The 27,165-nt window shown below is 46.4% G+C and overlaps 1 protein-coding gene across 4 annotated transcripts in view; it reads right to left on the minus strand.

The window, feature by feature from the left end:
* Positions 1-1,199: 1,199 nt before the first annotated feature.
* Positions 1,200-27,165, minus strand: part of OTOF (otoferlin) — a 157,099-nt gene continuing 131,133 nt past the window's right edge. For all 4 annotated transcript variants that reach the window (XM_032954768.2, XM_032954767.2, XM_032954765.2 and 1 more), the window contains 16 exons: positions 26,833-26,862; positions 25,349-25,480; positions 25,062-25,116; positions 20,876-20,982; positions 20,234-20,365; positions 18,673-18,810; positions 17,607-17,734; positions 16,733-16,903; positions 15,219-15,379; positions 13,756-13,895; positions 12,572-12,660; positions 12,170-12,268; positions 9,151-9,392; positions 5,418-5,596; positions 4,774-4,874; positions 1,200-3,368 (listed from right to left, as the gene is read on the minus strand). In XM_032954768.2, coding sequence (XP_032810659.1) covers positions 3,188-3,368; positions 4,774-4,874; positions 5,418-5,596; positions 9,151-9,392; positions 12,170-12,268; positions 12,572-12,660; positions 13,756-13,895; positions 15,219-15,379; positions 16,733-16,903; positions 17,607-17,734; positions 18,673-18,810; positions 20,234-20,365; positions 20,876-20,982; positions 25,062-25,116; positions 25,349-25,480; positions 26,833-26,862 — 2,085 coding nt within the window. In that variant the 3' untranslated portion in view covers positions 1,200-3,187. The remainder of the gene's footprint in view (positions 3,369-4,773; positions 4,875-5,417; positions 5,597-9,150; positions 9,393-12,169; positions 12,269-12,571; positions 12,661-13,755; positions 13,896-15,218; positions 15,380-16,732; positions 16,904-17,606; positions 17,735-18,672; positions 18,811-20,233; positions 20,366-20,875; positions 20,983-25,061; positions 25,117-25,348; positions 25,481-26,832; positions 26,863-27,165) is intronic.

A 27,165-nucleotide genomic window follows, 5' to 3' on the forward strand; every position in this document is an offset into this window, starting at 1 on the left:
GATGTCACAGTGATTGGCTACCTAAACCTCTATAGGCAGTGTATGATGTCACTGTGATTGGCTACCTAAACCTCTATACGCAGTGTATGATGTCACTGTTATTGACTACCTACACCTCTATACGCAGTGTATGATGTCACTGTTATTGACTACTTACACCTCCTATAGGCAGTGTATGTCACTGTGATTGGCTACCTAAACCTATATAGGCAGTGTATAATGTCACTGTGATTGGCTACCTAATCTCTATAGACAGTGTATGTCACTGTGATTGGTTACCTAAACCTCTATACGCAGTGTATGATGTCACTGTGATTGGCTACCTACACCTCCTATAGGCAGTGTATGTCACTGTGATTGACTACCCTACACCTCTATAGGCAGTGTATGATGTCACTGTGATTGGCTACCTAAACCTCTATACGCAGTGTATAATGTCACAGTGATTGGCTACCTACACCTCTATAGGCAGTGTATGATGTCACTGTGATTGACTACCTACACCTCCTATAGGCAGTGTATGTCACTGTGATTGACTACCTACACCTCTATAGGCAGTGTATGATGTCCCTGTGATTGGCTACCTAAACCTCTATACGCAGCGTATAATGTCACTGTGATTGGCTACCTACACCTCTATAGGCAGTGTATAATGTCACTGTGATTTGCTACCTACACCTCTATAGGCAGTGTATAATGTCACTGTGATTGGCTACCTACACCTCTATAGGCAGTGTATAATGTCACTGTGATTGGCTACCTACACCTCCTATAGGCAGTGTATAATGTCACTGTGATTGACTACCTACACCTCTATAGGCAGTGTATGATGTCACTGTGATTGACTACCTACACCTGTATAGGCAGTGTATAATGTCACTGTGATTGGCTACCTACACCTGTATAGGCAGTGTATAATGTCACTGTGATTGGCTACCTACACCTCTATACACAATGTATTATGTTACTGTGATTGGCTACCTACACCTCTATACACAATGTATTATGTTACTGTGATTGCCACTGGTGCCTTTACGGGCTGCAGTTGTGTAAGAATCTGATGAAGGCCACACTGGTGCCATGGGAGCAGCCACTGCTAAGTTGTGTTCGTGCTTGCACAAGGCAAGTCCGAGTCTGGCAATTGCCACTTGTGTTTCTCTTAGAAGTCTGTTACATACACGCGCTTGCAGCCATACGTACACATTTTCAAATTTTTATTTCCTGTCAGTAGAATGTTGACAACTGAATATGAACCAGATAAACGACACGCTTTCCACGTCACATTCCGAACTATGTCTTTATTATTTAAAGTATATAGTTAGGCAAACTACACTGACATGATGACGTTTCACAGCAATAAAACAACAGCAGGGACAGATGTCTACGCCTCTCACACACCTTGACATGATAACAAGGCGGTCATTTCCAGCGGATCACTACTTACAGCAAAACGTTCCAGCCAAACGACTTCCCTTTTTATCGTTAACTTGGTGGTCCCCAAAGCACTTTGGACCGAGAGTCAGAACGTTTCCTCATGAATATTTCTCACATCCCAATCAATGATAATTATTACCCACGTTTTCCACAAGGAACGCCTCGCCGAGCCTCAAGACTTGTTTCCAGGGGGGGGGGGGGGTCCTTCCAAGTTGTTGCAGTGAGGCGCTATGTTTCACAAACACCGTCTGCAAGTAGTTTCACATGAGGATGCCGATGTGTGGCTCTCTACGTAATCCCGATGGAATGACTTTAAGGTAATTCTGCACATTGTGCGTTTTTGTTAAGGAATGAAGATTCATTCTAGATTTGAAGCTTTCGTGACTGCAAGGATTCATACTCTTTGGTTTTTTCGGTAAAGTCACGTAGGTAAAAAATAAATAAAATAAAAATAAATGAAAACTGAATTTTAATAAAATAAATGAAAACAACTAAATTTAGTTATTTTCATGTATTTTTTTTAGTTGTTTCCATTTATTTTTATTTTATTTATTTTTTACCACGTGACTTTACCGAAAAAACCAAAGAGTAGGAATGAAGATTACTTTCAATGACATTACCACATTGGTGTGGGTGCACTGCAGAACGCCATTTGTAATTTTTGGGGCCGACAAAGCGTAATTGAATAAAAACGCAGGTCCATGTTGCTGATGGTGCACACACAGCCCATTAATGGCCCTTGGCTTTAGAACTGCTTTTTGTGTGTTTAGTTCGTTGTCCTTCCCCCGCACCTTCGATTTGCATGGTCGGCTACGTACGGTGCGAAAGACGTTCAACATACATACGAAGGGGCCTCCCCTACTGGGAGACCTCATTTCAGGCACAACAGGCAGGTGCCCCAGCCACACACGAATGCCGTTAGGGACGTGGTAGCACTTCATATATCCCCCACCGCCTTCCAACCCTCACGACTGCCCACTGCTTAGGCCACTAACGTCTGTGGCAGGGCCTCATGATGCCTTACTTAATACAGCACTTCCATAGCATTGCTATTTAATATATTTAGCAGATTTCTAAAAGCTACACACTGAAATCATTAACTTGTGCTCTTAGGGTCCGGTCCATATGATTGATATTTGTGTATGAGGCATTTTTCCTGTGCAGCTCATGACGGCATTTTTTTTAAACATGACACCGGTACTTGGCATGTTGCATTGGTTCAAACAGTTGCCACACCGATTGCCAAAGCAGCGCTCAAAGCCACAACAACATAAATCACACACACGCGTGTCACAGAGAAAGATACATGTGCTTCAAAGGACCAATGCCTTAGCTACTCACCGACCATCCACCTCTATTAAGCCCGTTAGGCGATTCAACAGGACTCGACAAAACGCCACAGATAGAAGGCATTGCAATGGCTGTGAATGAAGGGGGAAAAAAACATCAATTAAATTGCAATCCATTACAAAGAGCTGTGACTTGTACATTAAAACGAATGTAATTTTCTACGATTAAAGCTTTTATGTTTTGCCAAATAATTTATATCGATTATCTTAAATAATTTATCGTGATAATATCCAAAGCCACACAAACGTGCATTTGATATCAACACAAGATAGGAACTAGCGTGTATGTGTGTGTGTGTATATATATAAAATTAAGTGTGGGAAAAGGCACTCAGGAAATAAGTTTCCGATTTAAAAGCAGCAACATTCACTTGCAAGGAAACTCACACAGTGCCAGATTTCTACTAAGCTCCCAGTAACTTTTTAACCATGTAGCCTGGCATGTTGTAGAGAAACAGAGCTAACATAGCCAGGAGGAGGAGTGCCAGCACGATTTTGACAATGAGCCACTTGTAGCGGTGACAGATTAGATACTTTATCGATCTGAGGGGTGTGAGGAACCACATGAATGACGTATCTGGCCGGCTGTCCATGCAGGCGTTAAACAAAGGGGAATAAAACATGGAACACATGAATCACACGGCATCGCGGGTTCACTACAGCATACACATAAAAAAATACCGCACAATAAAATGCAATTGCAAAAGCATCAATGTGAAGCCATATCTGACTTTATATTGCGACGATTAAACACGGTTAGCATGGTTGGCTACAGACGGTGCGAAAGAAGTTTGGCGTACATGCATATACGATTGGCACATGCACAGCAAATAAAAATACAGTGGTTTTATTCCGTTATCAGTTATTAAGTGGATTGCACTATATCATAATTTCCATTGATCGCACTCGACGGGAAAAGAGTGCTTCCGTAATGATCTAGATTAATATAGTGTGCACGTGACGTCATGTTCATGTGCACATTTTAACCTACGGATGTTTTCAGTCCCAGTTGCTACACATTATACATGGGATTTCAGTTTCAGTTTCATTTATTTTGGTATAGCCCTGTGAGCCATTCAGCTCTTGAATCGGGTGCAACCACAAAAAACAAAAAAAACATGAACAAAAAACCATCTTAAAGTGACTATGTGACTGTGCAAACAGAAAAATCCAGGAAAAAACAGCAAAAATCTTCGAGAAAAAGCATCGTACACCAACGCTGTGTGCAAAAATCCCAGTGGGATGCAAGTCAAACAACAACAACAACAACCACAAGACAACTTAGATTAAAGCCATCAGTCTAACTCCGTACTACAACAAACAAACATGGCCAAACCAAAAAACTTCTCGAAATAACCAAAATGAAGCCATAAAAGCAATGGAACAGTGACCATTTACTTGAAGCAGCCTGACTGAAGCTACTGCAGGTTTCCTGAGCCCTAATGCTGTACAGTGAGTTGTTCATAGCCTTTGCCTGCTTCCCTTGTAAGGGAGGAATACCAATTCACAGCACTCGCCACCCGACCATGAGACCGCAGCTGTCTGGATAACGCCTTACAGCCTTCAGTTTCGGGGCACGTTTCTGTCATTTTAACCACGCTTTTGTAACGTGCATCCTCGCCCAAGTTATCTTGCCAAAAAGGATGTCGTTAAAGTCCTGATGCACATTGCCAAGCAGAATGTAAGTGATTCCAATCAAAAGAATTAAATCAAAAGAAAGAATCCACCGCATGGAATCTCCGGTGAATCTCAAACTTGGATAAAAACAAGGCACCGGTTGGCACGGTGCAAACTCGTCATCTCATCGTCGTCATAGCGGCAGCAGCACGCACAAGCCAGCGTGGCATGCCAAACCTCGGAGGTACAACGTTTTAGATGACGTCCTGTAACATTTATAGCAGTGTCATGTTCACTGATGCATCAGAATAGGGCGCTATCACAGCGCTGATGTTCACAGGGAATGTGGAATGTGAGAGGTCGTGCTACTCACTTGGGTTTTTCCAGAGGGTCTGGCTCATTGCGGCCCAGTCCCGCTGGACTCTTCTCAGCCTCCTCTGAAGTCAGCAGATGAATCTCCGCCTCGACTTTTCCCTGTCAGGAGGGACAAAGCAGGCCCACATTTCTGCATCCGATACATCCTTGTTCTCCTACGTCGGTGCTCGTGATGTTGTTCTGCGGTGTGGTGACGATGCGTCGATTGGTGTGGGGACTATCAGCAGCTTTAAAATTCACCATAATATTTTCAACTCATAGCACGCACAGTATTCGCTCGCTCTCATAGTGATAGAAAACAAAATTCAGAGGCACAAGGAACCATAGACAAGCAGGAGGCGGCCATGTGATGATCTGGTGCCAACAACTGCCCAAGCTTTTGCGGTCCTCTATATATTAAGGTGTTTTATTGGTCAGTTAATGAGCGTTACGAGCATCAATTTGCGTGTTGAAAGAGCAACGTTTTTTTGGTTCGTATACGTTGTGTGTAATGGGTTTACGTGACCCACACAGCCACTGCAGGGGGAACCATTCACTGCGATGTTAAAAAAAGAGAAGAGAGGTGATTCTTGAATCGAACCCTGTTGCTGCATCGTGGCGATTCACTGAATCTCCAAGGCGGTGGATTGTCGTTCCTCGTACCGTAAGCTCCAGCTCGTCGTTCTCGTTGCGGGCGGCGAAGGGCCACCAGCCCTTGATCCTCTTCTGCTTGAAGATGGAGATCATGGGCACCGAGCCGTCCGTCTTGAGCATGTCCAGCGAGCACAGCTTGGAGGTCTTCGCTCCGCGCGGGAAACGATTCAGGTCCAGCTCGATGGCACCTGCAGCCCTCCAAGAGACGCAGCGACCGTTACGCGCGCACCGCCGTTAAGGGGGCGCTTACGCAGACCGTGTAGACGCAAACTGTGCAACGCTTTACCCAGCAAGGCTCATAGACATTATGAGACCTCCTTTGCCAGAAACAAGATATAGGAATAGATTTGTGCCAGTTAAAAGGGTAAAACCTATTCCTATATCTTGTTTCTGGCAAAGGAGGTCTCATAATGTTAATGCTCACCAAGAGCCCTCAATACTCTGATAGTGCGCTATTTTTGAGTTGTACGCCTTTTGGCGTCTTCTGGTCCAACACCAATGGAGACTAGGCTCTAAGAAAAGCTGTCTCGGGTGGAGACCAATCAAATTCAAGGACAGTGCATATTATTATCAGAGTTGTATTTTTTGTTTGCATTTTGACTGCTTGTGTTGTGGTCATTGCAAACATGATGCCTTGAATAAAGGTGTCAGTTTTTGTGCCAGTTAAAAGGGTAAAACCTATTCCTAAGGCTCATAGAGCTCGAGAATTTTTTTCTGCAAAAATCTGCTTTGGATGTTTACCCATTCACCATTTTCCAGCGCAGCGATACGCCGCTTCACGCCGGGGATGCGTTTACTGGAAGGTGCGTCGACGAATATCGAAACGACGTCAATCAAAGCGATGTACAGGGTAGGTCTTGGAGGAAAAGGCCGAGGCGGCGAATACGAGAAAGGATGGACGATGCTGTCAGCGACGTAAGTGCGGGGTTGAGGCAACGCAAATCGGGTAGCGGTGTTAATAATAAAGTGACGACGTATTTGCGAAACGACGTAAAAGAGGGAGACGTTAATCGGGGTGTTACTGTGGCTTTATGGGTGACGATGAATCGGAGGGCACACGTGAGGGGAAGGCACCCAGACTCAACGGAGTGGTGAGCAACCGCCTCGTCATGGCTCCAACAACAACCACCGCCTTCACCTTGCAGGATGGGTCTCTTCCACACACACTACCTGTCTGTGATCCACCAACCTCACTTCCAAGCCAGTGAGCACCAGGTTGTGCACCTCCACACATGAGCATAACACTACGTGACACGATTTTTGTTCCTGGGTAGTAAGTGTTATTTTCGAATTGCTTATGCCTCAAAAGTATATAAAATGGATATTATTCGCCACAAACTTTGCTTTTGTGACCGGGACTTTACGTGAAGGAATGACACAAATGCACACCACGTTTTCTCATTGAAAATACGTACATTTCTAAATATCACTGTCCTGGTCACAAAAGCAAAGTTTGTGGGGGAATAATAACCCCTTTTCTGTACCTTTGAGGCGTAAGCAAATAGCAAATAAGACTTACTACCCAGGAACAAAAAAAATTGTTTAGGTGTATAATCAGTGCAAAGTGCTGCCCACTATTAGCTGTGGGTGAAAGGTCATCCCACGGTGTTCCGCGTCTCCCGGAGTGCGCAGAACGCACGACTTGCAAACCGTTTGGATGCGTGTCGACTGATTGCGCGGTTCGCAGTGAAAATCCAGGCAATTGGGCGGTCCTTGGTGACTTGCGCACCAACGCTATTCCACTGTCAATCTAAAGGCAGTGGGCTATGTCGCTGCTTCTTCTTCATCATCATCATCACGAATGGTGAACAAATGAAAAACGTAACCAAATGTAATATTGTTATCGCAAAAACATGTACCTTAGTGTATTGCCAAAACGATGTTGCTCACGTAAAAATGCACATGTCATAATATTACCAGAAAATGGTACATACGTATCACGATATATACATACAGTAGCACATGTAAAAATATATATAATAGGTTTTACCCTTTCTGGCAATAAAACAGGTGTTAATATGTTCAAATGCCAAATAGATGTCTTTTCAAAGGAACCAAGTCTGCATTAACCACACACTACTTGTGGTAAACATGCAAACAAACATGCTCTGTTAATAGATGTGTTGCGCCATAACAAGGCGCTGTAGGTCGCTTTACCTGCCACCACGGTCACGGGGTTAAACCCACCTCGGGTGGCCCGTGACCCGGAGGTTGACACCCCAGACCCCCAAGGGCTGGGGGCTGGGGGGGATAGAGACCTCCCACCGATTTTAAGACCCTTTGTTTTATATATATTTTATTAGTTTATTGTTTCCCTTCAACGTGACGTTACCGAAAGAACCAATAATATAAATCACTGCAGTCACGAAAGCTTTAAATCAAAATTTACCCTTTAATATTTTTGACCTTTTAAGACCTTCCAGAAGGTTCTGGAAGGGGGGGGGGGGTCTATAGGGGAGGGCTAAGCCCCGATCTGGGGCTAAAAAGCCAGCCCTCTGAAGGGGTCTGGCAGTGTTCGCCAACTCAAGCCTGAAGACGTCCAAGACCTGAAGATTGGACCAGCACCCTGGGACCCTCAACCGAGGTTCTTGTCAGAGCCGGGTTGTAGCGGACCGGTGGTGGGACCTGTACCCTGTCTGGGTCGGGTCAGTCTAGCCTCCCTCAGCGGCCGTGGAAAGGTACCTGTGTGTAGCGTAGCCCGGAGTGTGTAGTGCGCGCTAGCAGGGAGGCTGTAGCTCCCTTAGGCTATCGGGTTGAAGGGGCCGTACCCCTTCGTGTTACAGTCTTGTCAGTTGGGTCTGTTGGTTAATAAACGCGTTGCCTCCAGAAGCCGTCACCGTGTAGTTAGTTAGACACACAACAGATGGATTGTCTCGGAAACTGATTGGCCTACACCAGAGACGGCCTTCTTTATGTCCTTGTCTCACCGGTGTCAGACCAGAGAACGCCAAACGGTGACCAGTACAAAGACGATGCACGTATCAGAGAATGTATAGTCCCATGATACAGCAGCACATGTACACAATATGGTAGTGTGCAAGTCATTAACAAAATGCCAAACGTTAATTATGAAACGACAAAACGTGTGAAGATCACTTTTGTTGCTCATCGGAAGAGCGAGCGACTCGTAAGCGGAAGGTTGCGAGTTCCAATCCTGGTCCGTAGTCGATTCAACACATCATCCATCCCACTGAGGGTAAAGTCAACAGCGATGGCCCTAAGAATAGACCCACCCCCGCCATAGGAATGTGGAATTTTCACCACTGGCTCAGGGCTATAAAAAGAGATCAGCACCTTTCCTTCAATACACACTTGAGCAGGAGATCACGTTGAGTTCTTGTTGTTGCTGCTCTTGAGATGTTATCTCCCTAACCTGGTATGGAGGAGGTCGTGGGTTCGATCCCGAACTTGACACCTGCTGTATATTTGGAGATTTCATGTCTCTCTCTCTCCCCATGGGCATGTGGATTTTTTTTCTCCAGGTCCTCCGGTTTTTCCCTCCACATTTAGAATCAATATCACGCATTTAGAGCATTTGGCTGCTATAAATTTCCACCTGATATGCCACTTCGTAGTATGTATGTTTGGAAAATACAGTATGTAGCCAACCGTGCTAATCGGAGGTGCGAAGTTGCGCTACCCTTTGTGATAGCCAGGCAGCTTCATAACACAATACCTAATAGCTCAGTGGGCCTTACCTGGTAAAATAAAAAAAATAAGCCAGAGCCGCCCGGGCACGTACCCAGGAAGTCGTCAGCCGAGAAGTGGTCGGCGTCCCACACCTGCAGCGTGAGGCGCGCAGGGATCTTGTACTCAGTCTCGTCCCACGAGAACACCGACTCCTTCTTTGACATGACGATCTTCTCCTCCGCCACGAGGTAGTCGAAGGGGAAGACGAAGCGCCAGTTGAAGTTGCCCTCGCCCGTCACCGAGTTGTAGTGCACGTCCGTGTCCTGCTTGTCCTCCTGCTGCCCCTTGAGCCAGCTGCAGGCACGCGGCGGTGGGGCGGTGGACGGTTGGTGGTGGGGGGGGCAACCGCACGGAGACTCGAGAACCGGCCACTGCTGCACAACGGCCTCCCCCAATGCCTCTGCAGGTCATGGGGGTCATTTGATCTCACGTTCAACAGCCATGCATGTATATTTATGTGCTTCCGTTTTTAAGGCACCGGTTGTTTTTTAACTACCATGGGTAAACTAGTGGGTAGACTAGTGGGTAAATTCTGTACAGCCTTCGGTTTCTTGTGCTGCAGATTTGCTCCCAATGCAGGTAGGGACAGTGCCAAGCCATCGGAGGACACTCAGTGGAAATTATCTCTGTGCTGCGTCTTGGGACGACAGTAACACCTCCATATGCGTACATTCGAAAAAAAAAACAAAGTTTAGCTGTCACTAACTTTGGATGTAATACCATTATTTTACACAGAAAGCTAAAAAGAAAGTGAAATCATAAATAAATGCACTGAAATTAAGCCATGTACGGCGCTATGGAGTTTGGTGGGCAATGAAACCTTATAACTGCACCAAAGACTACACTGGTGAGTGCGGATATATTTTACAGTACACTATATTTTATTTGTCAGTTTCGTTTTTGTAATATTGTACAGTATAACAAAAATATTATTTTAAGAAAAAATGTATATATGAATGGTAAGCTATTAAGCGTTCAATCTGATTTGAAGCTTTCGTGACTGCAGGAACCCATACTCTTTGGTTCTTTCGGTAAAGTCACGTAGGTATAAAATAAAATAAATCACAGTATATGAATGATAAGTTACGAAGGCTGGGAATGCATCCTCATAGTACTAATGTTATAAGTTATTCAATACACGAACAAAGCTCCAGGAAAACATCTACTTTGTATATCGAGGTATTACAATATATCCTGGGCAAGCTACATAAATTATGTACATCGCAGTCGTGCAAAATCATTAAAGTAATATACTAATTACAATATTTAGTTTTATTATTAAATGCTGAGATTTTGTATTTATTTTATATTAAGACACGAGTTGAATTTTGTATCCTGCTATATTTATCATGAATCCAGGGTCCCCTTGAGCTTCATGGGACCCCACTCCTTTGCTTGGCTTTGCTTAGACCAAGCGGCCCCACCGACGCAGTCTCCCGACGAGTTCCACGTCAAGGTGGATGTAGCCACGCAGCTCTGGGAGGGCATGAGAGCACGGCTGTAATGTGCAGTGAGTAACTAGAACTATTTTATTTTTATTTTTCTAGGTAAGGCTCACTGGGATATATAGCTCTTTTTCAGAAGCGACCTGGCCACAAATTATTTCTGAACGAAGTGGCTTATCATGATGTAGACATTTATAGTAGCAGCCAAATACTCGGAACGTGTGATGTTGATTTTAAATGTGGAGGGAAAAGCCAGAGGACCCGGAGAAAAATCCACACAACCACGAGGCTAGAGAGACATGCAGACTCCAGATATATAATTGTCAAAGTCAGGATCGAACCCAAGACCTCTTGCATAACAGGCGAGGTAGTTCACATCCCAGAGCATTCTCACTGAGGCCCAACACTGGCTTTCTCCACTCAGGGATTCCGGCTACGGTCACCGTCTACGTATAACAAGCGTCAAGTGAAGACAGACGTGGAAAATATTACAAACGGAAATGAAAATACGTCGCACAAAACTGTTTCAAAACCTGGAAATTGTATTCAATTGTAACGTACACATCTCTAAAAGTGCTGCTATACAACACCATCATCATCGGCCATAGACCAGCATGGTGAAGTATGGTTAAACAACTCCCATGGTTGTGGCATAGTGGTGGCAGTGACATGGTCTATATTGGTAGCAAGTTCGCTGCTTGTTGCAGAGATTCGTGGTTCGAACCTGGCGGCCGCCATGATTATTACTTCCGGTGTAAAGCCATAATACAACTAAACATCAGTTTATGCCCAGGATGCTTTCCTGAAAACCAGAACGTAAATTGAAAGTACTTGCATCGAAGTGAACCTAAACAGAAGATACATACTCAGTAACCTATTGTGCATCTATACTGGATAATCATCGGTGTTAAAAGTAAGTGTGCATTATTGATATCTTAAGATATATTACCTTGCGTATTATACTATATGTATTATTATTCGATGTTTATCATATAAATGTTTTAACACTTGAAAATCTTTTTTATGCCATAAATACGATATGTAGGGGAAATAATAATAATATAAATAAGAGAAACTATAGCCAGTCAGGGTATCAATAAGTTGAGTACGTTATAGCGCAAGTACGTAAAGCAGGAGGGTGTTACTGTCCGTGCCCTCTGCTTCACAGTGTACGTTAAAGATCACCAAGGGCGAGGCGTTGTGTGCCGGCGTCGGGGTCTAAATGAACACAAATTCAAAAATGACTAGCAAAGTACTGAATTGGGAATGTACAAAGCAAATGAATACTGGCAGAATAATGCCCCAGGTCACTCTTGGAAATGAGACTCATCGTGGCCTCTTGAATTCTCACCTGGTTAAGGAAAATGGACTTGAAATCTGAAACTTCGTGGGGAGGATTTCACCCAGGAGCGCACAGACAAAGCACTGGGCGTTATTATTGTCATAGCATACGCTGGTCTGTAAGCCACCAGCGTGAGGGTAGTGCCACGTAGGATGGCAGAGCTTTTGTAAGGAGTCAGCAGAGGGAATGGCGTTTTTACTCTGCGGCATTCCGTGGCAGTCGGTGGGGGCACCGGAAGAAAAATGTGCATCTCAATGGCGCTCTTCGCGAGACCTTAATCTCACCTTCGAACAAAGATATCGGAGGACTTTTCGCCCGTCAGCAACGAGTCGTCTTCCAGAATGACGTCATCAGTGTTCCAAATGATGACGCGCATCTCCAGGCTAAACACAAAGCGAGACGTGGCAAAGTCAACGGCCAAAAAGTCCGATACGAGAAAAAAGCAGCCGCACGAGTTACCCCCATCACATTAAATTGATTTGAATGTGTACAACGCTCTCCTTCATCAACATACGCAAATCTACGTTGCTGTTTAAATCGCTAAAATAACCAATTCGGGCAGAATGTGGCAATGAGGCAGCAGCTACATTGGACTGATGAACCCTAAGTGTGTGGTTTTTTTTATTAATTTGACCCGAGCGTCCAGAAGGAGCGAGGCGGAGGTGCTGCAGCCGGCTTGGCGGTACCTCTTGGGCTTGCGGGGCGCGATGTCGATGGGAGGGCCCGGCCGCGGCACGTCGGCGGGAAACATGTCCACCCACATCTCGATACGACCCTGGAAGCACAAACCCCATGCCATGGCCGGCACAATCAGCACAGCCGCTAGGGCCCTTCAACGCACTTATCCGACGGTGGCGGCGGCGGCGGTGGCGGCGGTGGCAAGCCTGTCAGAGACGATCTCAAATTATTCCTTCAACACAGCTTTACCCATTTTAACACACTGATGAATGCAAACTTTTTTTTAATACCTTTGCAAATGTTTCATTCGCAGCAAACTATTTACAATTCTTTGTTAAACATTTTTTTATTTTTTATTTTACCAGGCAACGCTCACTGAGCTATAAAGATATTTTTCAGAAGCGACCCGGCTGCTAATGATAGCCCAACGGAGTGGCTTATCACGTGGAAATTTCTAGCAGCCAAATACTCTAAACGCACGATGTTGATTCTAAACGTGGAGGGAAAAACCGGAGGACCCGGAGAAAAATCCACGCAACCACGGGAAGAACATGCACACTACAAATATACAGACGTCAGGGTCGGGATCGAATCCACAACCTCCTGTATACCAGGCGAGGTAGTTAACATATCGTCACCGCAGCGCCCTTTGTCCATTCATGTGGATCCGATCAACCTGGAGCTTGTGGCTCATTTATATCCCAGATGATGTCGCTGTAGTATATGAAAAGTGTGCATTCCACAGGATTATGCAAGAATTGACATGAACATATCACTGGTATGGTGGAGTCAGAGGCCCCTCACCAACAGGCTGTGACAGTAATTAGATAAACTCAAGCTTAGACAAACATTGGAGGACAAAGAGGAGGCCACGGACACAAGTGCGTCTCATTTTGTTTTGCATGCAAGATATGTTCATGGTACCCAGTCATGAAATTAATAAAAACCGTAACTTTTGTAGACATTGTCATTTAATCACTGGCTCCTGGCGTCGCCTTCTTCACTGGACCGTGGACACGGCGAGTCTTACTTTCTCTCGGAGGAATCTCATCCCTGCCCAGGTGTGTCGGTCACAGGACATGAAACCAGCTCATGCACATGTGCTTGGCCTATTATTGACGGCTTGGGAAAGGCCTTCATCCGGCCGGCGGATTGATCGCGGCGGCTGGTGACAATGACGGCGCCTCGTCACCTGCTCGATGCCGGGCTTCTCTGGGTGCAGCAGAGGCCTTGTCTCGATGTGCTCGGGAATCAGCTTGCAGGCCCCGGGGATTTCCTCCCAGTGGTGCAGTACCGTCAGCGCCATGTGCTCATCCGTTGGCTTCTTCTGACCTGCAGAGGCAGCAGCAGTGGCAGCGGCGACACTGCAGTCAACGCGTTCACCGCGGGACGAACACGAGCCCCCGACTGCACCACCCACAAATACCGTGCCGGCTAAACAAGCAGGAGCGGAACATCGCTGAATACTGACCACTCAGGCTCTGTGCATAGTCATAGACAGTGACATTTCACGGTTTTTGGTGAAAACACAACATAACTCACTGCTTCTCCGATCACGCTTTTTCTGAATAGTCGCAATTCCCTATAAATGTGCTGAAACATTTGCTAATTAGAAAAAACCTGCCTTGATGACAGATCCGAATCAGTTCTGACATCGTCATATATGTGCCCTATTATTATTATCGACACTCCCCTAGATGCTGATCGTTTTGTGGGATTCCAATGGGAATCCACACATTCCACAATGTGAATTGGGTAAAAAAAAACACATGATCAAGATTTTAGTCCACCCTATTGCAAGAATTCTGCCATGAGTATAAACCCAATTTAGTGAGCACCTTTAACAGGAGGTCACAGAAGGCATCTGACTTATTGGCCTTGGCTACATCCTTCCACTGTTGTTCATCTTCGGTGGGGCATAAGCAACCACCAACATCCACTCCTCACCTCCCGTTGATGTGGAGGTGAACTCACAGTAGCCTGGGACTTAGAGCTTCCCACACCTCACTGCCACGCTCCAACACCCCCTTCATTCTTTTTTTTCAGAAGAACAGCCACTCCCTGTTGTTTGGCATTCTCCTGCCCCGAGTAGAGGGGTGTTTACTACTCATGGTGGCTGGAGCCAGAGCCGGTCCTCCGGACCTCCTGAATACTGCAGAGATCCAGGCAGTACCGGTCCAGCTCCCGACAGAGGAGTGGCAGCCTGTACCCCGAGGGTACAGGTTCAGTCTCCTGGCCCCGCCAAATGGGGTTTGGCCAGGAAATATCATAAGACGCCTGCCCTCCTGAGGCCTCCGGCATAAGCTTAGCTAGAAATTATTCACGGGGCATCGTGCTAATTGAAATGCAGGTGGAGGGGTTACCAGCACCTCGCACCCGTCCCGAGCCCACACACAGAGATTAGAACACACACGCACAGACTGGAACATAAACGCACAGACTGGAATACACACAAAGACTGGAACATACAGACTAGAACACGCAGACACGAACTAAAGCGCGCACACACACACACACAGACGAGAACACACAGACAGACGAGAACACACAGACAGACGAGAACACACAGACAGACTAGAACACACACGCGCACACGGACGGGGAAGCACCGCGGGAACGCTGTGCAAGTGCTTGAGGGCGAGCGCCCCCCCTCACCGTTCTCGTCCTCCACCTCGGTGGCGGCAGTGAAGGTGCGGTTGGCGACCTTGACGCGCCCCTCGGGGCTGTACTGCGGCGGGTCCACCTTCACCTCCTTGCACAGGCGCGCCAGAATCTGGCTGGGCTTCAGCGGGTCCCTCCACATGTTGTAGCCGTGTCTGCACCACGGCGGAGGGACGCCGCGTCACCGCCGGGTTGAGCGAACGCGTGCACAGCACACGTCCGCCGCGACGGTGCGGCCCGGTTTAGCGTGCCCCGTGGGGGGTTGGGGAATTCTAACTTCCTGAAACTCGACGACTAAACGGCGTGTAAGCGGCTGTGCCGACGACTTGTCCAGCTGCGTCTCCACAGCTGATCGTGTCCCTCGCCAGGCAGAAGACGCACTTCGGTGCTGTACAGGGTGCCCCAGATGTCTTGTGACCCCCCCTAATTAATCGATTCCTAACATTCTTGCTTTTAATAAACCTTACTTCAAAAAAAGAGAAGTTTAAGAGAATTAAATGGGGGGGGGGGGGGTCACAAGACATCTGGACCACAATGGACATTAACTGTACCTGTAACTGTACTATATCTGTATTGTACAGTAACTGCTGGAGCTTTTCAGACCGAAACAAGAGGAGGATTTCTCAACAATTTTGACTGTCGCCTGATGAGGCTGGTTGTAATTACTGGTGAAACGTCGTACTCGAATTGTAAATGTTGTGGGTTTACTCTCCAACACACCGGTGTGCTGAACTAGTAACGAATTGGCATGTTCTGTTTACGTGACAACCCTTACTAATTTGCTGTGTTGTGTACCAGCGGGTTGAAGGACACATTCATATTTATGAACTGCTGTAGCATTAGATTGCGCCTTCTAGAATCGTCTTGCGATTTCTGTTGGCTTCAGTGGTGTTATTTTTTTCCCTTCTTTTGTTGAGATTTTAATATTTTAATATCAAGCTCCAAATGGGCTCAATGCAAATAACGGGGTATGCGTAACAAAGTGGCTATACTGGGGCGCCCCACCCCTGAATCCGCTCGCCGTTTCCACACAGCGCCGAACTTTCACAACATTTATGATGTCTGTCACACTCTGAAGGTGGCGTCACAAAGGAGACGGAAGCAAGTGGCACTACGCATCAACATCGTGAGCCACTGTTAATGGCGCCGCACAAACACGGAAAGAAGTCCACTGTCACGAACTGGCAAAAACAATGGCAGCGTTTTTGCACAAGGACCGGCAGATATTTAAAAAAAACTGAATAGATCAGAAAATGTTTTATCGAGGCCTTGTAGGTTTCAGGGTTTCACTACGGCAGGTGACAGAGAAGGTTCCAAGGCAGGCAAAAACGATAGTCACGACCAATGCAATGAACTCTAACAGTGCTCTATTGGGCATCTTCTGACTGGGAAGTACAGACGATGGTGATGATGATAATCTTGAACCCAGTAAGCATCATTCCCAATTGCCCATCGCAGGCATCAGAGAGTGGTAGGTGTGAGTGTGCAGTGGAAGGGTGGGCACGAACATGCTGTATCGCTGGGAGATGCCACAGGTGGCACGATGCTTGCTGTAGAGGCGGTTCTCCAGGTCTATCTTGGTCTCTCCAATCAGGTCGTCCGTGCCGACCAGGTCCCAGTCATAGATGGACACGGTCAGCATGGAGTCCATGGGGAACACGGCTTCGATGTCAAACGACCTGTACAGCAACGACGACACAGGCGTCATGGCATCAAACAAAAGCCTTCAATATTTAACTGGATCTTGAAACAAAAATATGATTACATTCTGAATTATGCTTTTTTTACAACAACGCAAAAGTAAATTTACAATCTTCCAAGATTATAGGTATCATCGAAAACTACCAATGTTATTGTTCAGCCATATGCCTGCTGTTATTGAAAGAATTATACGGGCGTATGCTTAACGAAATGCCACGCGATTATTTCCTGAAAAAATATTAGTAATTTGACTTTGTTTAAATTATTATTCTTCAGTGTTATAAGATGGTACATTGCCCATGTGGACGCCACGGCGGCGAGATGTTAACTACCTCGCCTGGTATACATGATGGTCGTGGGTTCAATCCCGACCATGAAGCCTGTATGTTTATACTTTGCATGTTCTCCATGTGGTCGATTGTATTTTTGTCCGGGTCCTCCGGTATTACCCTCCACATTTAGAATCAACGTGCGATTAGAGTATTTGGCTGCTCGACGTTTTCCACGCGATAAGTCACTTCGTTGAGCTATCATTTGTGGCCAGGTCGCTCCTGAAAAAGAGCTGTGTAGGTCAGTAAGCCTGGCCTGGTTAAATAAAAAAAAAATCATAATTTAATTTACAGCAAAGTTTACCACCAAACTTTTTTTTTTCATTAGCTACAGCGACGCGAGGGCACGTACTTTCCAAAGACGGGGTTGAGCTGTTTGGAGATGTAGTTCTCCTTGTCCTTCACCTCGTGCTTCCCCAGCTTGACCACAATGTAGGGGTCGGCCTTTCCATTCACGTCGGCTGGGTGCAAATCGTTCGCCTGCCCGAGGCGTGAGAGAGGGGAAGTCACCCATTAGCCCGACTCGAACGAACCGCCGTCAATTACAAACAGCTGAGCGTTGGACATTTAAAGTGGCACCGGCATGCAGAAGGGTTCATGATTAAAACATGTTTTTTTTGTTTGATCCGTTACTTTATGTTTATGGTGGCGAGATGTTAACCACTTTGCCTAGTCTATGTTTTTATTGCTCGTTACCTGGCATGAGACTACATGGTCTCAGTGGGACCAGCTCAGTGCCTTGACCATGCCATCTGGGATACCACCTCCCAGTTTATACTGAAACCCTACCGTTTACAAATCGATTACTGAATACAATCGTTGCATCAATGTTACGGGTGACTGAACTTCATCATCATCATCATCACCACGATCCATGGGCAGATAGCCCGTAGGTGTCCACTGCACATTTCGCAATTTGTTTCCGCTTTCCTCTGTCTTGTGCGAAAATGCTTAAGTAGTGCCGTATCTTTCTGGCACCAATCTCTCATGTCGCCGCCGTCAAGCCATTCTCTGTTAGGTCTTCCTCTCTTTCCGGCTCCTTACATTTTCCCCGTACAATACACTTGTAATATTATTATTGTTGTTGTCCATCCTACATACATGTATGTGTGCAAATAGTTCCAGTTTCCTTCTCATCACTGCCCGCATCATCAGGTAATCTTCGTCTATGCGCAACCTTTTCCTTACTTCTACGTTGGTCACTCTTCGCGTCCAGTTTAGATGCAGTATTGGTGACTGAACTTAAATTGAACCAGCAGTGGATTCTGCGCGTACTTTTATTTCACAGTCATAACAAAAAACAACACACTTCTCAACCATCACTCGAGTGTACTTATGTCACCGACTACCCCCGGACAGACCAGTCCAACACGACCGACCCAGTGAAAAGATTCAACACGCGTGTGGCATGTACTCACCCGGACCACGTAAACCCTGACGAGCACCCCGATGGGGTCATTGCTCGGAATCCCCTGGAACATTCCGAACTGCGGGTCGTACCCCACCTCCCGTGCCAGCTCCTCCGGAAGGGGATACTTGTACACACACAGCGAGCCCTGCCAACACAGACCCCGATCACATGTCCACTGTAAGCGTGCACAGCACAATTAAACCAAATCATAAACAAATGTTACGTCTCCGTTGTGTCACTCATCATTGGTTTACCGCACACGTGCCTGCAGAGTGGACTTCCTTCAAGGACAACCTCTGGACTTGGACTCATGATGATGCATACATTGGTAATGAACAATCCAGAAGAAGCCACTTGTAATTTCATACACGTGCGCAGACAGCCACCGGCCAAACTGTGTGACTGAAGATGCGTTCAAATTCCCCATTGTTTTAAAGGGAGCACGTTGCAAGTGTAGTGGCCTTATTGACGTCGGAAACTGTTCTTTGGAGGCAACACGTATTTATTAGAGACACTTCAATTACAGTGGCGAATCTGATACTTGAAGAGGTAACGGCTTCTTCACTCGTACTCTATAGAGGGAACGTTCCCCGAGCCTTAGCCCACGCTAGCTCCCTGGTTCCCTCTATCCTGGTCCTCTCTCAGGAGGCTGTCTGACCTGGCCCAGCTTCGGCGCAGGTCCCGATCACCAGCCACACGAACCCGGCCCTCAGAAGGACATTGGGCCTCGCGGCTCTGGTGTCGCACCCTGGCTTGCTTTGCCCGGCCCTCAGAAGGACAGCGGGTCAAAGGAGTTCCAGGGTCTGGCTAGTCGATCTTCGTTCTTCACTGGCTCTTCATTTTGCTTGAGTCGAACTGCCTCTCAGTTCTCCGGGTCCCACCTTTTATACTGTCCCTCGCTGAGGGGTGGGGCTGGGAGGGATCACAGCGTCCCCCACAGCCCCCCAGGGTGGTGGCCGTAGCGGACGTGTTTGTGGCCACCGCCCTACAACCGCGTGGCATCCTGCCGTAACACCTCTACACAAGCATTAAGAGAATAATTTATAAGGGCAACCAAAATATTTTGGCTGCCCTTATAACTCTTGGATGGGATTTCAACTCGCAACTTTGATTTCAGTGTTAAATATTATATTCAGTATATTATACATTCCGTACAACTTAAACAATGGAAATACTGCACGTATATACATCATCGCATGCAGTCTGCGAGATTGGAGTGGTAAGTACGAGACAGTAAATACAGTAACTTTTTAAAGTAAGATTTGGATGTTTGTCTATTTGTATGTTTATTTATGCCACTTTCACATAGTAAACAAATATAACACACTAAAAAAACCATATAACAACACCTAAAAACATGTCATACCAGAATGTGCAAAAATAAGCTATTTTAAATGACGATTTAGTGACTATCTGGCGTTTTGAAAATCTAGCGCCCCCTTCCCCCCCCGAAGCCGCTGGATAATCGCCGATCTCCTGTAATCTCTCGCAGCCAAGAGCCGTGCCCCGTGAGGTGTGTCGGTGAGTGGACTGTGTCAGGAGTGAGATGCCTGTGAGATGCCGATCACCTTGAACCTGCCGACCAGCCGATCCTCCTCCATGCTGCTGTCGTCATCCTCGATCTTCCCACGGTAGAGGCTGAACGTGTGCAGCCAGTCCTCGAAGTTGTCAAATTCGCCCTCCAGCTCCTTGTCGAACATCTGTGAAGAAACCGGGCATCGGTCATCAACCCGGGCCCTGCCGATGTTGGTAGCGCCATCAACTTATGCTTGTCCAAACTTGTGGAATATCTTTTGTTTGTAACCTATAGTTATGCACCTGTTGATTTACTTAGGCATTGCACTAATCCACCAATGAACCACGACACCTTGCCGATCTCGTCGAGGAGCATAAGCCATCACGCAAACGCCGGTCATCCTCGCAGCAGCAGCGGCTTTCGGGCTGGCCATCGAACAAAGACGGCCGCCGCATCGTGCGATTTCAGATGCGCTTCTGGGGCCGTCTGGAATGCTCTTCCTTCCGATATGTGGAATCCACTGGAGCTATCCATTTTAAAATCTAGATTGAAACCTCATCTCATTAAAATTGCTTTTTGCATTCAGTTTGTTGGCCTTCCCCGCACACCTCTGATTAGCACGGTTCGCTACGTGCAGTGCAAAAGAAGAGCAACACGCATACGTCTAAACATAATCGCAATACATTCATCTCACCTTCAGCTCCTCCACCCTCATGCGGCGTTTCACCTCCTTCTTCTCTTCGCGTTCACCGACCTTGACTTTCGCTCCTGCCTTTCCGGACATCTTTGGGCTTCTGCGCTCTAAATTAACAAACGTCCCCCGCACCCCCGGCCAGTGTTAATGTGTGTTTTAACTTTACCTCGCTCATCGTTTTCACGTGATTTGGCCCGTGATTTTAATTCGGTGAGCAGCATAACAAGATCGTGAGCACGAATCCCAGCCGGTTCCCCTCGTGGCACAGTTTCATTGCCTGAGATCGCTCAACTCAGCACCGGTTTGTCATGAGGACATAGACGCAGGTTGTCATTAGGGGACTGGATCCCATCAGTGTTGCTGTAGGAGGCGTATTGGCCTTCAAATCCTCTGGGTGGGAGGCGCCGATGTTCAAAGACTACTAGGTGCAAGCCAATGCTGCATACACATACAGTAGATCATCGATTATCCGGCTTCCAACATTATCAGGCGGTCCCGGGCCGATCCAGCGAACCTCCATCACAGCTGATGGAGTTGTATTCAGACTGAATAACCACCTCCATTTCTACACCCCCCGATCATCGCCCCATGCACATTTTCGAGATTTGAGTGTTAAGGAGAGTTAAGTAAATACAGTAACTTTTTACAGTAGGGTATTTATTTGTCTTTTTTGTATGTTTATTTATGCTAATGTCATATTTCGATTATCCACGCTAATGATGGGCAGGACGGCCACGGATAATTCAACATTGCGGGTAATCCAAAAATATTAATTTTCCGCGGATCTCGATGCCAAAAAACAACTAATACATTATGTTTAAGTTATCTTATATCACAATTTCGTAAATGAAAACTCACAAAATAAATGATCGGATAAATCACTCAAAACGAAGCACAACTGACTATTTTGATTGTTTCTCTTTCGATTTATAACGAATACTAACGATCGAACGATCGATACACAAGCTCAGTGATAACACTTTCCTGCTCCCGCACAGAAGACTCGGCCCACTAGTGGATAGCAGAGCCACGCCAATAAAACTCTGCCCACTGTTGTAAAGATATGCAACTACTGCGCTGTAGAGGCAATCACGTGGATTTCATATTAACCACAGCACATATTTGTTCGGTTTAAGCACGTGATTTGTAATAAACACTTCTAAGAGAAACAATGTATAACTGTTTTTAGATTATTAATTTGGGCTTAAGGGAAAATCCACGAGTTATTAATATCGGTCAAAATCTCAGGTGCGCGGTTAATCCGCAAATCGGGTAAACCGCATGTGGATAACTAGCTGTACTACCCGGCTTCGCCCGGGACTTGGCGATGTTCACACACCACAGCAGTTACTCGTTTTGAGGCTGAGTCCACCTAGGGGAGGCCCAGGACCGGTTAAAATAATCGTCACCGGTGGTGGCCCGTGAGCGGGAATCGAACTCGGGTCGCTGGGTTCGTAGCGCAGCGCGCTAACCACTACACTACAATGCGTTACGCTTCCACACAGACTCACACAGATTACACACACACACAGCACGCTAACCACTACACTACAATGCGTTACGCTTCCACACACACACAGATTACACACACACACAGCACGCTAACCGCTACACTACAATGCGTTACGCTTCCACATGCGCGGGTCACGTGACAGATTTGACGTCACAGCTCACTTGCCGTGCAAAAAATAAATTCATTATTGAGCTCCCCCCCCCCCAAAAAGTGTATTTTTTAATTATTTTACAGTCTGGAAAGTACCCACATGGCAAATTTAAAGTTTGTTGCATGTCGGGAAGTAGGCTAAACATTTTGAACAGACACACATTCACAAATTTGCCTTTTATAGATGGAGATTGAGAGTCTACTGTAGTAAACAAATTTCAAACACAAAAAAAACATATTCAATGCGTAACATGTTTTATTTACGAATGTGCAAAAATAAGCTATTTGAAATAATGATATAGTGATTATCCGGCGTTTTAGAAAATCCGGTGCCCCCTTCTCCTCCAAGTCACCTGATAATCGATGATCTACTGTATATGTTACGACAAAATTAGTGATTAACAGTGAAATTAGTGAATTGTTGATGGGTTACGTAACAATTTTTTTTCTCCATGAGAAGTATTGGGGTTATTTTTTAATGATCATATGCACATCACTGACATATGTAACAAATGGTATTGCAAATGGTTTTTGCATTTCCGTTGCGTGCCAGGATTGTCGCTTGCATTTATCACATTGCCCCCATGGTTGGACACGCGGCGGCAAAACCCCTCCAGGAATCACAAGAGATTGAGTAAGAATCTAAATATTAAAGCATTCCATTTCGTTATGCAGTTATTCAGTCACCACATTGGAGCGAGAGTGGCCGATCTATCAAATCACTGACCAATTAATTTAATCATGCATAATTTATCATCATCCAATACACCACCGGGACGAATTTATTTTCTCTCAAGGAATTTTAGAATGACCCTTGATGAGTAATAACAGTAGCACAGATAAAGAATCACAACATCAAATCTTTACCCAAGCAAATGTCACCAAGGTTTCACGACTTTCTCCCGAAGGTGAAGGACATTAAGCCATTTTTTTTTTAAATGGGGTGCACACGGAAACTGGAGTGCCCACAAAAAAGCCATGCATGTGTAGTGACATCGCGGGATGTCACTGCGTAATGCCGGCCCGAGAGAGGCACGGCGTGCGGTGTAGCGACATCGCGGACACCACCAGGATGTGGGTGCAGTACCGGCCCTAGAGGGGCTCGGTGAGCGCTGATCGATAGCGTTGGATGGCACCACGCTTGGCGTGCAGTGCCGCCCCCTACAGGATAGGGTGTGGGAGTGCCGGCCATGGGGATGGGGTTACTATAGGCCGTGGCACTCTGGTTGACCCCAGAGGACGCGTGACCGGTTAAGTCTACACAGGGGCCCCAAGTTGAAGCGAGGGGTGGTCACGTGCCAGGGTCGAGATCCTGCTCGAGGATTCTGGCAGGTGGTCGTGGCCAAAGGGTGGAGCCAGCCACGCTGCAGAGAATATAAGCCAGGTCCCCCAGAGGGACCGGCGTTGTTGTTCATCCTGAAGAAACCTTCGTCTACATTCTATGTTCTACAGAGTCTCCAACACGTGGACCTGGACCCGAGCTGTTGGACCTGGTCCGTTGTAACTAGTTACGTTGTAATTAGTGTAGTTAGCCTGGTGGTCACCACCTGGTTAACTAAACTAGTTACGTTGTAATTAGTGTAGTTAGCCTGGTGGTCACCACCTTGTTAACTAAACTAGTTACGTTGTAATTAGTGTAGTTAGCCTGGTGGTCACCACCATAGGTTGTTATTCTGTTAAGGAGCAGTTACCCCGTGTGTTGGTGTTAAATAAATGTGTTGCCTCCAAGAGTACGTCTGCGACTCAGTTGGACTCACTACACATGCGTGCATTTGGTACAATAGCACAGATAGATCAGGAAACGGCTTTCTCTTTTGCCTTTTACAGCTTATTGACTCGTCTGAGGGTGCCTCACTACAAATCACAGCCCAATCACAAAGTTTGTCGACCAACCCCACCTCTGAGTCACTGGATTAGTCGTGGCACGTCAAGAGCTATAGCCCGGACACTTTGGTGCCCCCAGGCAAGGTGCCGTTTTCCTCTGGCGCCGACGCCACCCCACTAAAAAGGACTGCACCAGAAATTGAGCTTTGCTTCGTTGTTGTCAACAGGATGGGCACCATGGTGGCGAGATGTGAACTACCTCACCAGGTATGGAGGAGATCATCGTGGGTTCGATCCCGATCCTAACGGCTGTATATTTGGAGTTTGCATGTCCCTCTCCCTGTGGTCACGTGGATTTTTGTTGAGGTCCTCTGGTTTTTCCCTCCATATTTAGAATCAACATGCATTTAGAGTAATTGGCTGCTATACATTTCCACGCGATAAACCATTTGAGTGATCATTTGTGGCCAGGTCGCTTCTGAAAAAGAGCTATATAGCTCAGTGGGCCTTTCCTGGTATAATGAAAAGAGTTTAGTTTCAACAATCGGGCTCTACATTCAGGCAGGGGGGGGGGGGGGGCGCCCGGGGAAGCCGCCATGCCTACACCACTCTGGCTACGGCACTGGGGCACGCGACTCCACACCCAGTGGACTCTTAACTGGGTAGAGGGCCCTTGGGTCCGAGAAAGAACGAGCTTACCTTCTCCAGAATCGGACTCCTTTTCTTCTTCAGTTTCTTCTTGCATCTTTTGCTGCTGCAAGTGCATTAACAGACGCACGTGGAGGAACAAGCGCCGCCATTACACCAAATGCCGTCGTAAGTTAAAAGATTTGTATTCATTCTGTACGTACTTTACAGTGATGCCGTACGTCAATATTTCACGCGTCTGATAAAATTTTCTGTGCGTCCTTGTAGGTTTTATCGTTATTGTTGGCGTGAAATATTGACGGTTTATACGTTGAGTCGCGTGCTGTGATGCCCAGTACCTCCTTGAGAGTCTCTATGGACACAAAGTACTTGGACCACCAGTCCAGAAGTTCCTCGTCTGGCTCGTCCTCCTCCTCCTCTTCCACGCCTTTCTTCTTCTTCTTTTTCTTGGAGTCCTTTTCTGACTCAACCTGCGGTTACATCACGGGTCTCACCTGGTCACAGGGCCACGGATCCATCAGCGTCTTGCTTTGCCTTCATTACCAGGAGCAGGCTTGGCCCGGAGCTGGGACCTGACCGTTTGTCACCAATGGGCTTGTGATATTAGGGGCGACGCGGTGGCGAGATATTAACTACCTCATTTGGTATACAGGAGGTCGTAGGTTCAATCCCGACCTTGACGCCTGTATATTTATAGTTTGCATGTTCTCCCTGTGGTCAATTGGATTTTTGTCCGGGTCCTCCGGTATTACCCTCCACATGTAGAATCAACGTGCGCTTAGAGAATTTGGCTGCTGTAAATTTCCGCACACTAAGCCACTTCGCTGAGCCACCATTTGTGATACCCAGGTCGCTTCTGAAGAAGAGCTACATCGAGCTCAGTTGGGCCTTGCCTGGTAAAATAAAAAAAAAATTGTTCTTAGCTTAAGTTTATTTTAGAATTGCCCTTGAAATGTACTGCGGTGCCTCGAGCGCAGGCCTGGCTTGATGCCACCCCGACCCTGGGGCACCGTTCAGGCTCTCCAAGGCCCCACGGGCCTCGTCGCCCCGACCCAAGGTTCCACGATGAGGAGGGTTTCTCCACGGAGTGCGTGCGGCCACACACACTCCGTGAAGAAACCTGACTTAATTTTAAGAATGCGATGGAGATTGAGGGATGTGAATCATTTAATTGTCCGGCCCCTAGTGATGGCACATATCATCATAGTGTTGATCCCACAAAAAACGAATTCACTTTTCTCCTTTGATAACTGCTGCACGTTGGTGTGAAAATAACATCGGTAGACGAATTGGTGCATTGACACCGACTTTTAATGAACACATTCTTAACCCAACACCCCAATGCATTACACGGCATTAAAACCCAATGAATGTTACAACACTGTGACAATAACCTGTGCCCGGCCTTGCCAAAATTCTTAAGAGGAGGGAGCGGGAGGGGAGGAGGTGACCAAAGAGAGAGGGGGGGGGGGGGGGGGGTGAGGCAGCCCCGGAATCCCTGGCTGCTAAACACTGGCCATGAATTCAGCAAGATTTGTTAGCTGCGTCGTGGAGAATTTATAGAGAAGGTGCACAGTCTGTAGAAACATCCCAGAATTTGAGGCTTAACAACTCCCTCCAAACAATTTCGTTTAGCAGCACGAAGCTGAGAAAAATGTGATTATTACACTCTCGGCCAAGGTCCACGGAGATGCCAGGGAAAAATGCGTAAGAAAATTATCTAGATATTTATTAAATCAATCCGCCAGAGTATAATACTCGCAGAATAGTTTAAAAGGACGAAAAAAACACAACGTATGAAGTAACACGTTATTTCACTTACCGATTCGATTTTAACCACCGCGTCAGAATTCTGAAAGAGAAATGTAATCAACGGATAAGAAATTCTGAAATTCGTACGTATCCTAACAGAACATTGTAGTTGACCAGAATCACACAGTAAGATGAGATAATTTCATACAATTTTTCCCTTGAAACTGTCTGTTAATCCTCTTTAGTATTCAGTTATATAATTATTATAGACTTATTTCTAAGGCCACAGTTAATAATTATTAAACTGTGATTATAATGATTATAATCATTGCTGATCAAGTGAGCATGGACAGAAATGTATATTGAACTTCTTTAGCACCGTACGTAGCCAACCGTGCTAACT

The sequence above is a fragment of the Petromyzon marinus genome, chromosome 15, assembly GCF_048934315.1.
Source record: "Petromyzon marinus isolate PM22_M1 ecotype Great Lakes invasive population chromosome 15, UKy_Petmar_22M1.pri1.0, whole genome shotgun sequence".
Taxonomy (NCBI): Eukaryota; Metazoa; Chordata; class Hyperoartia; order Petromyzontiformes; family Petromyzontidae; genus Petromyzon; species Petromyzon marinus.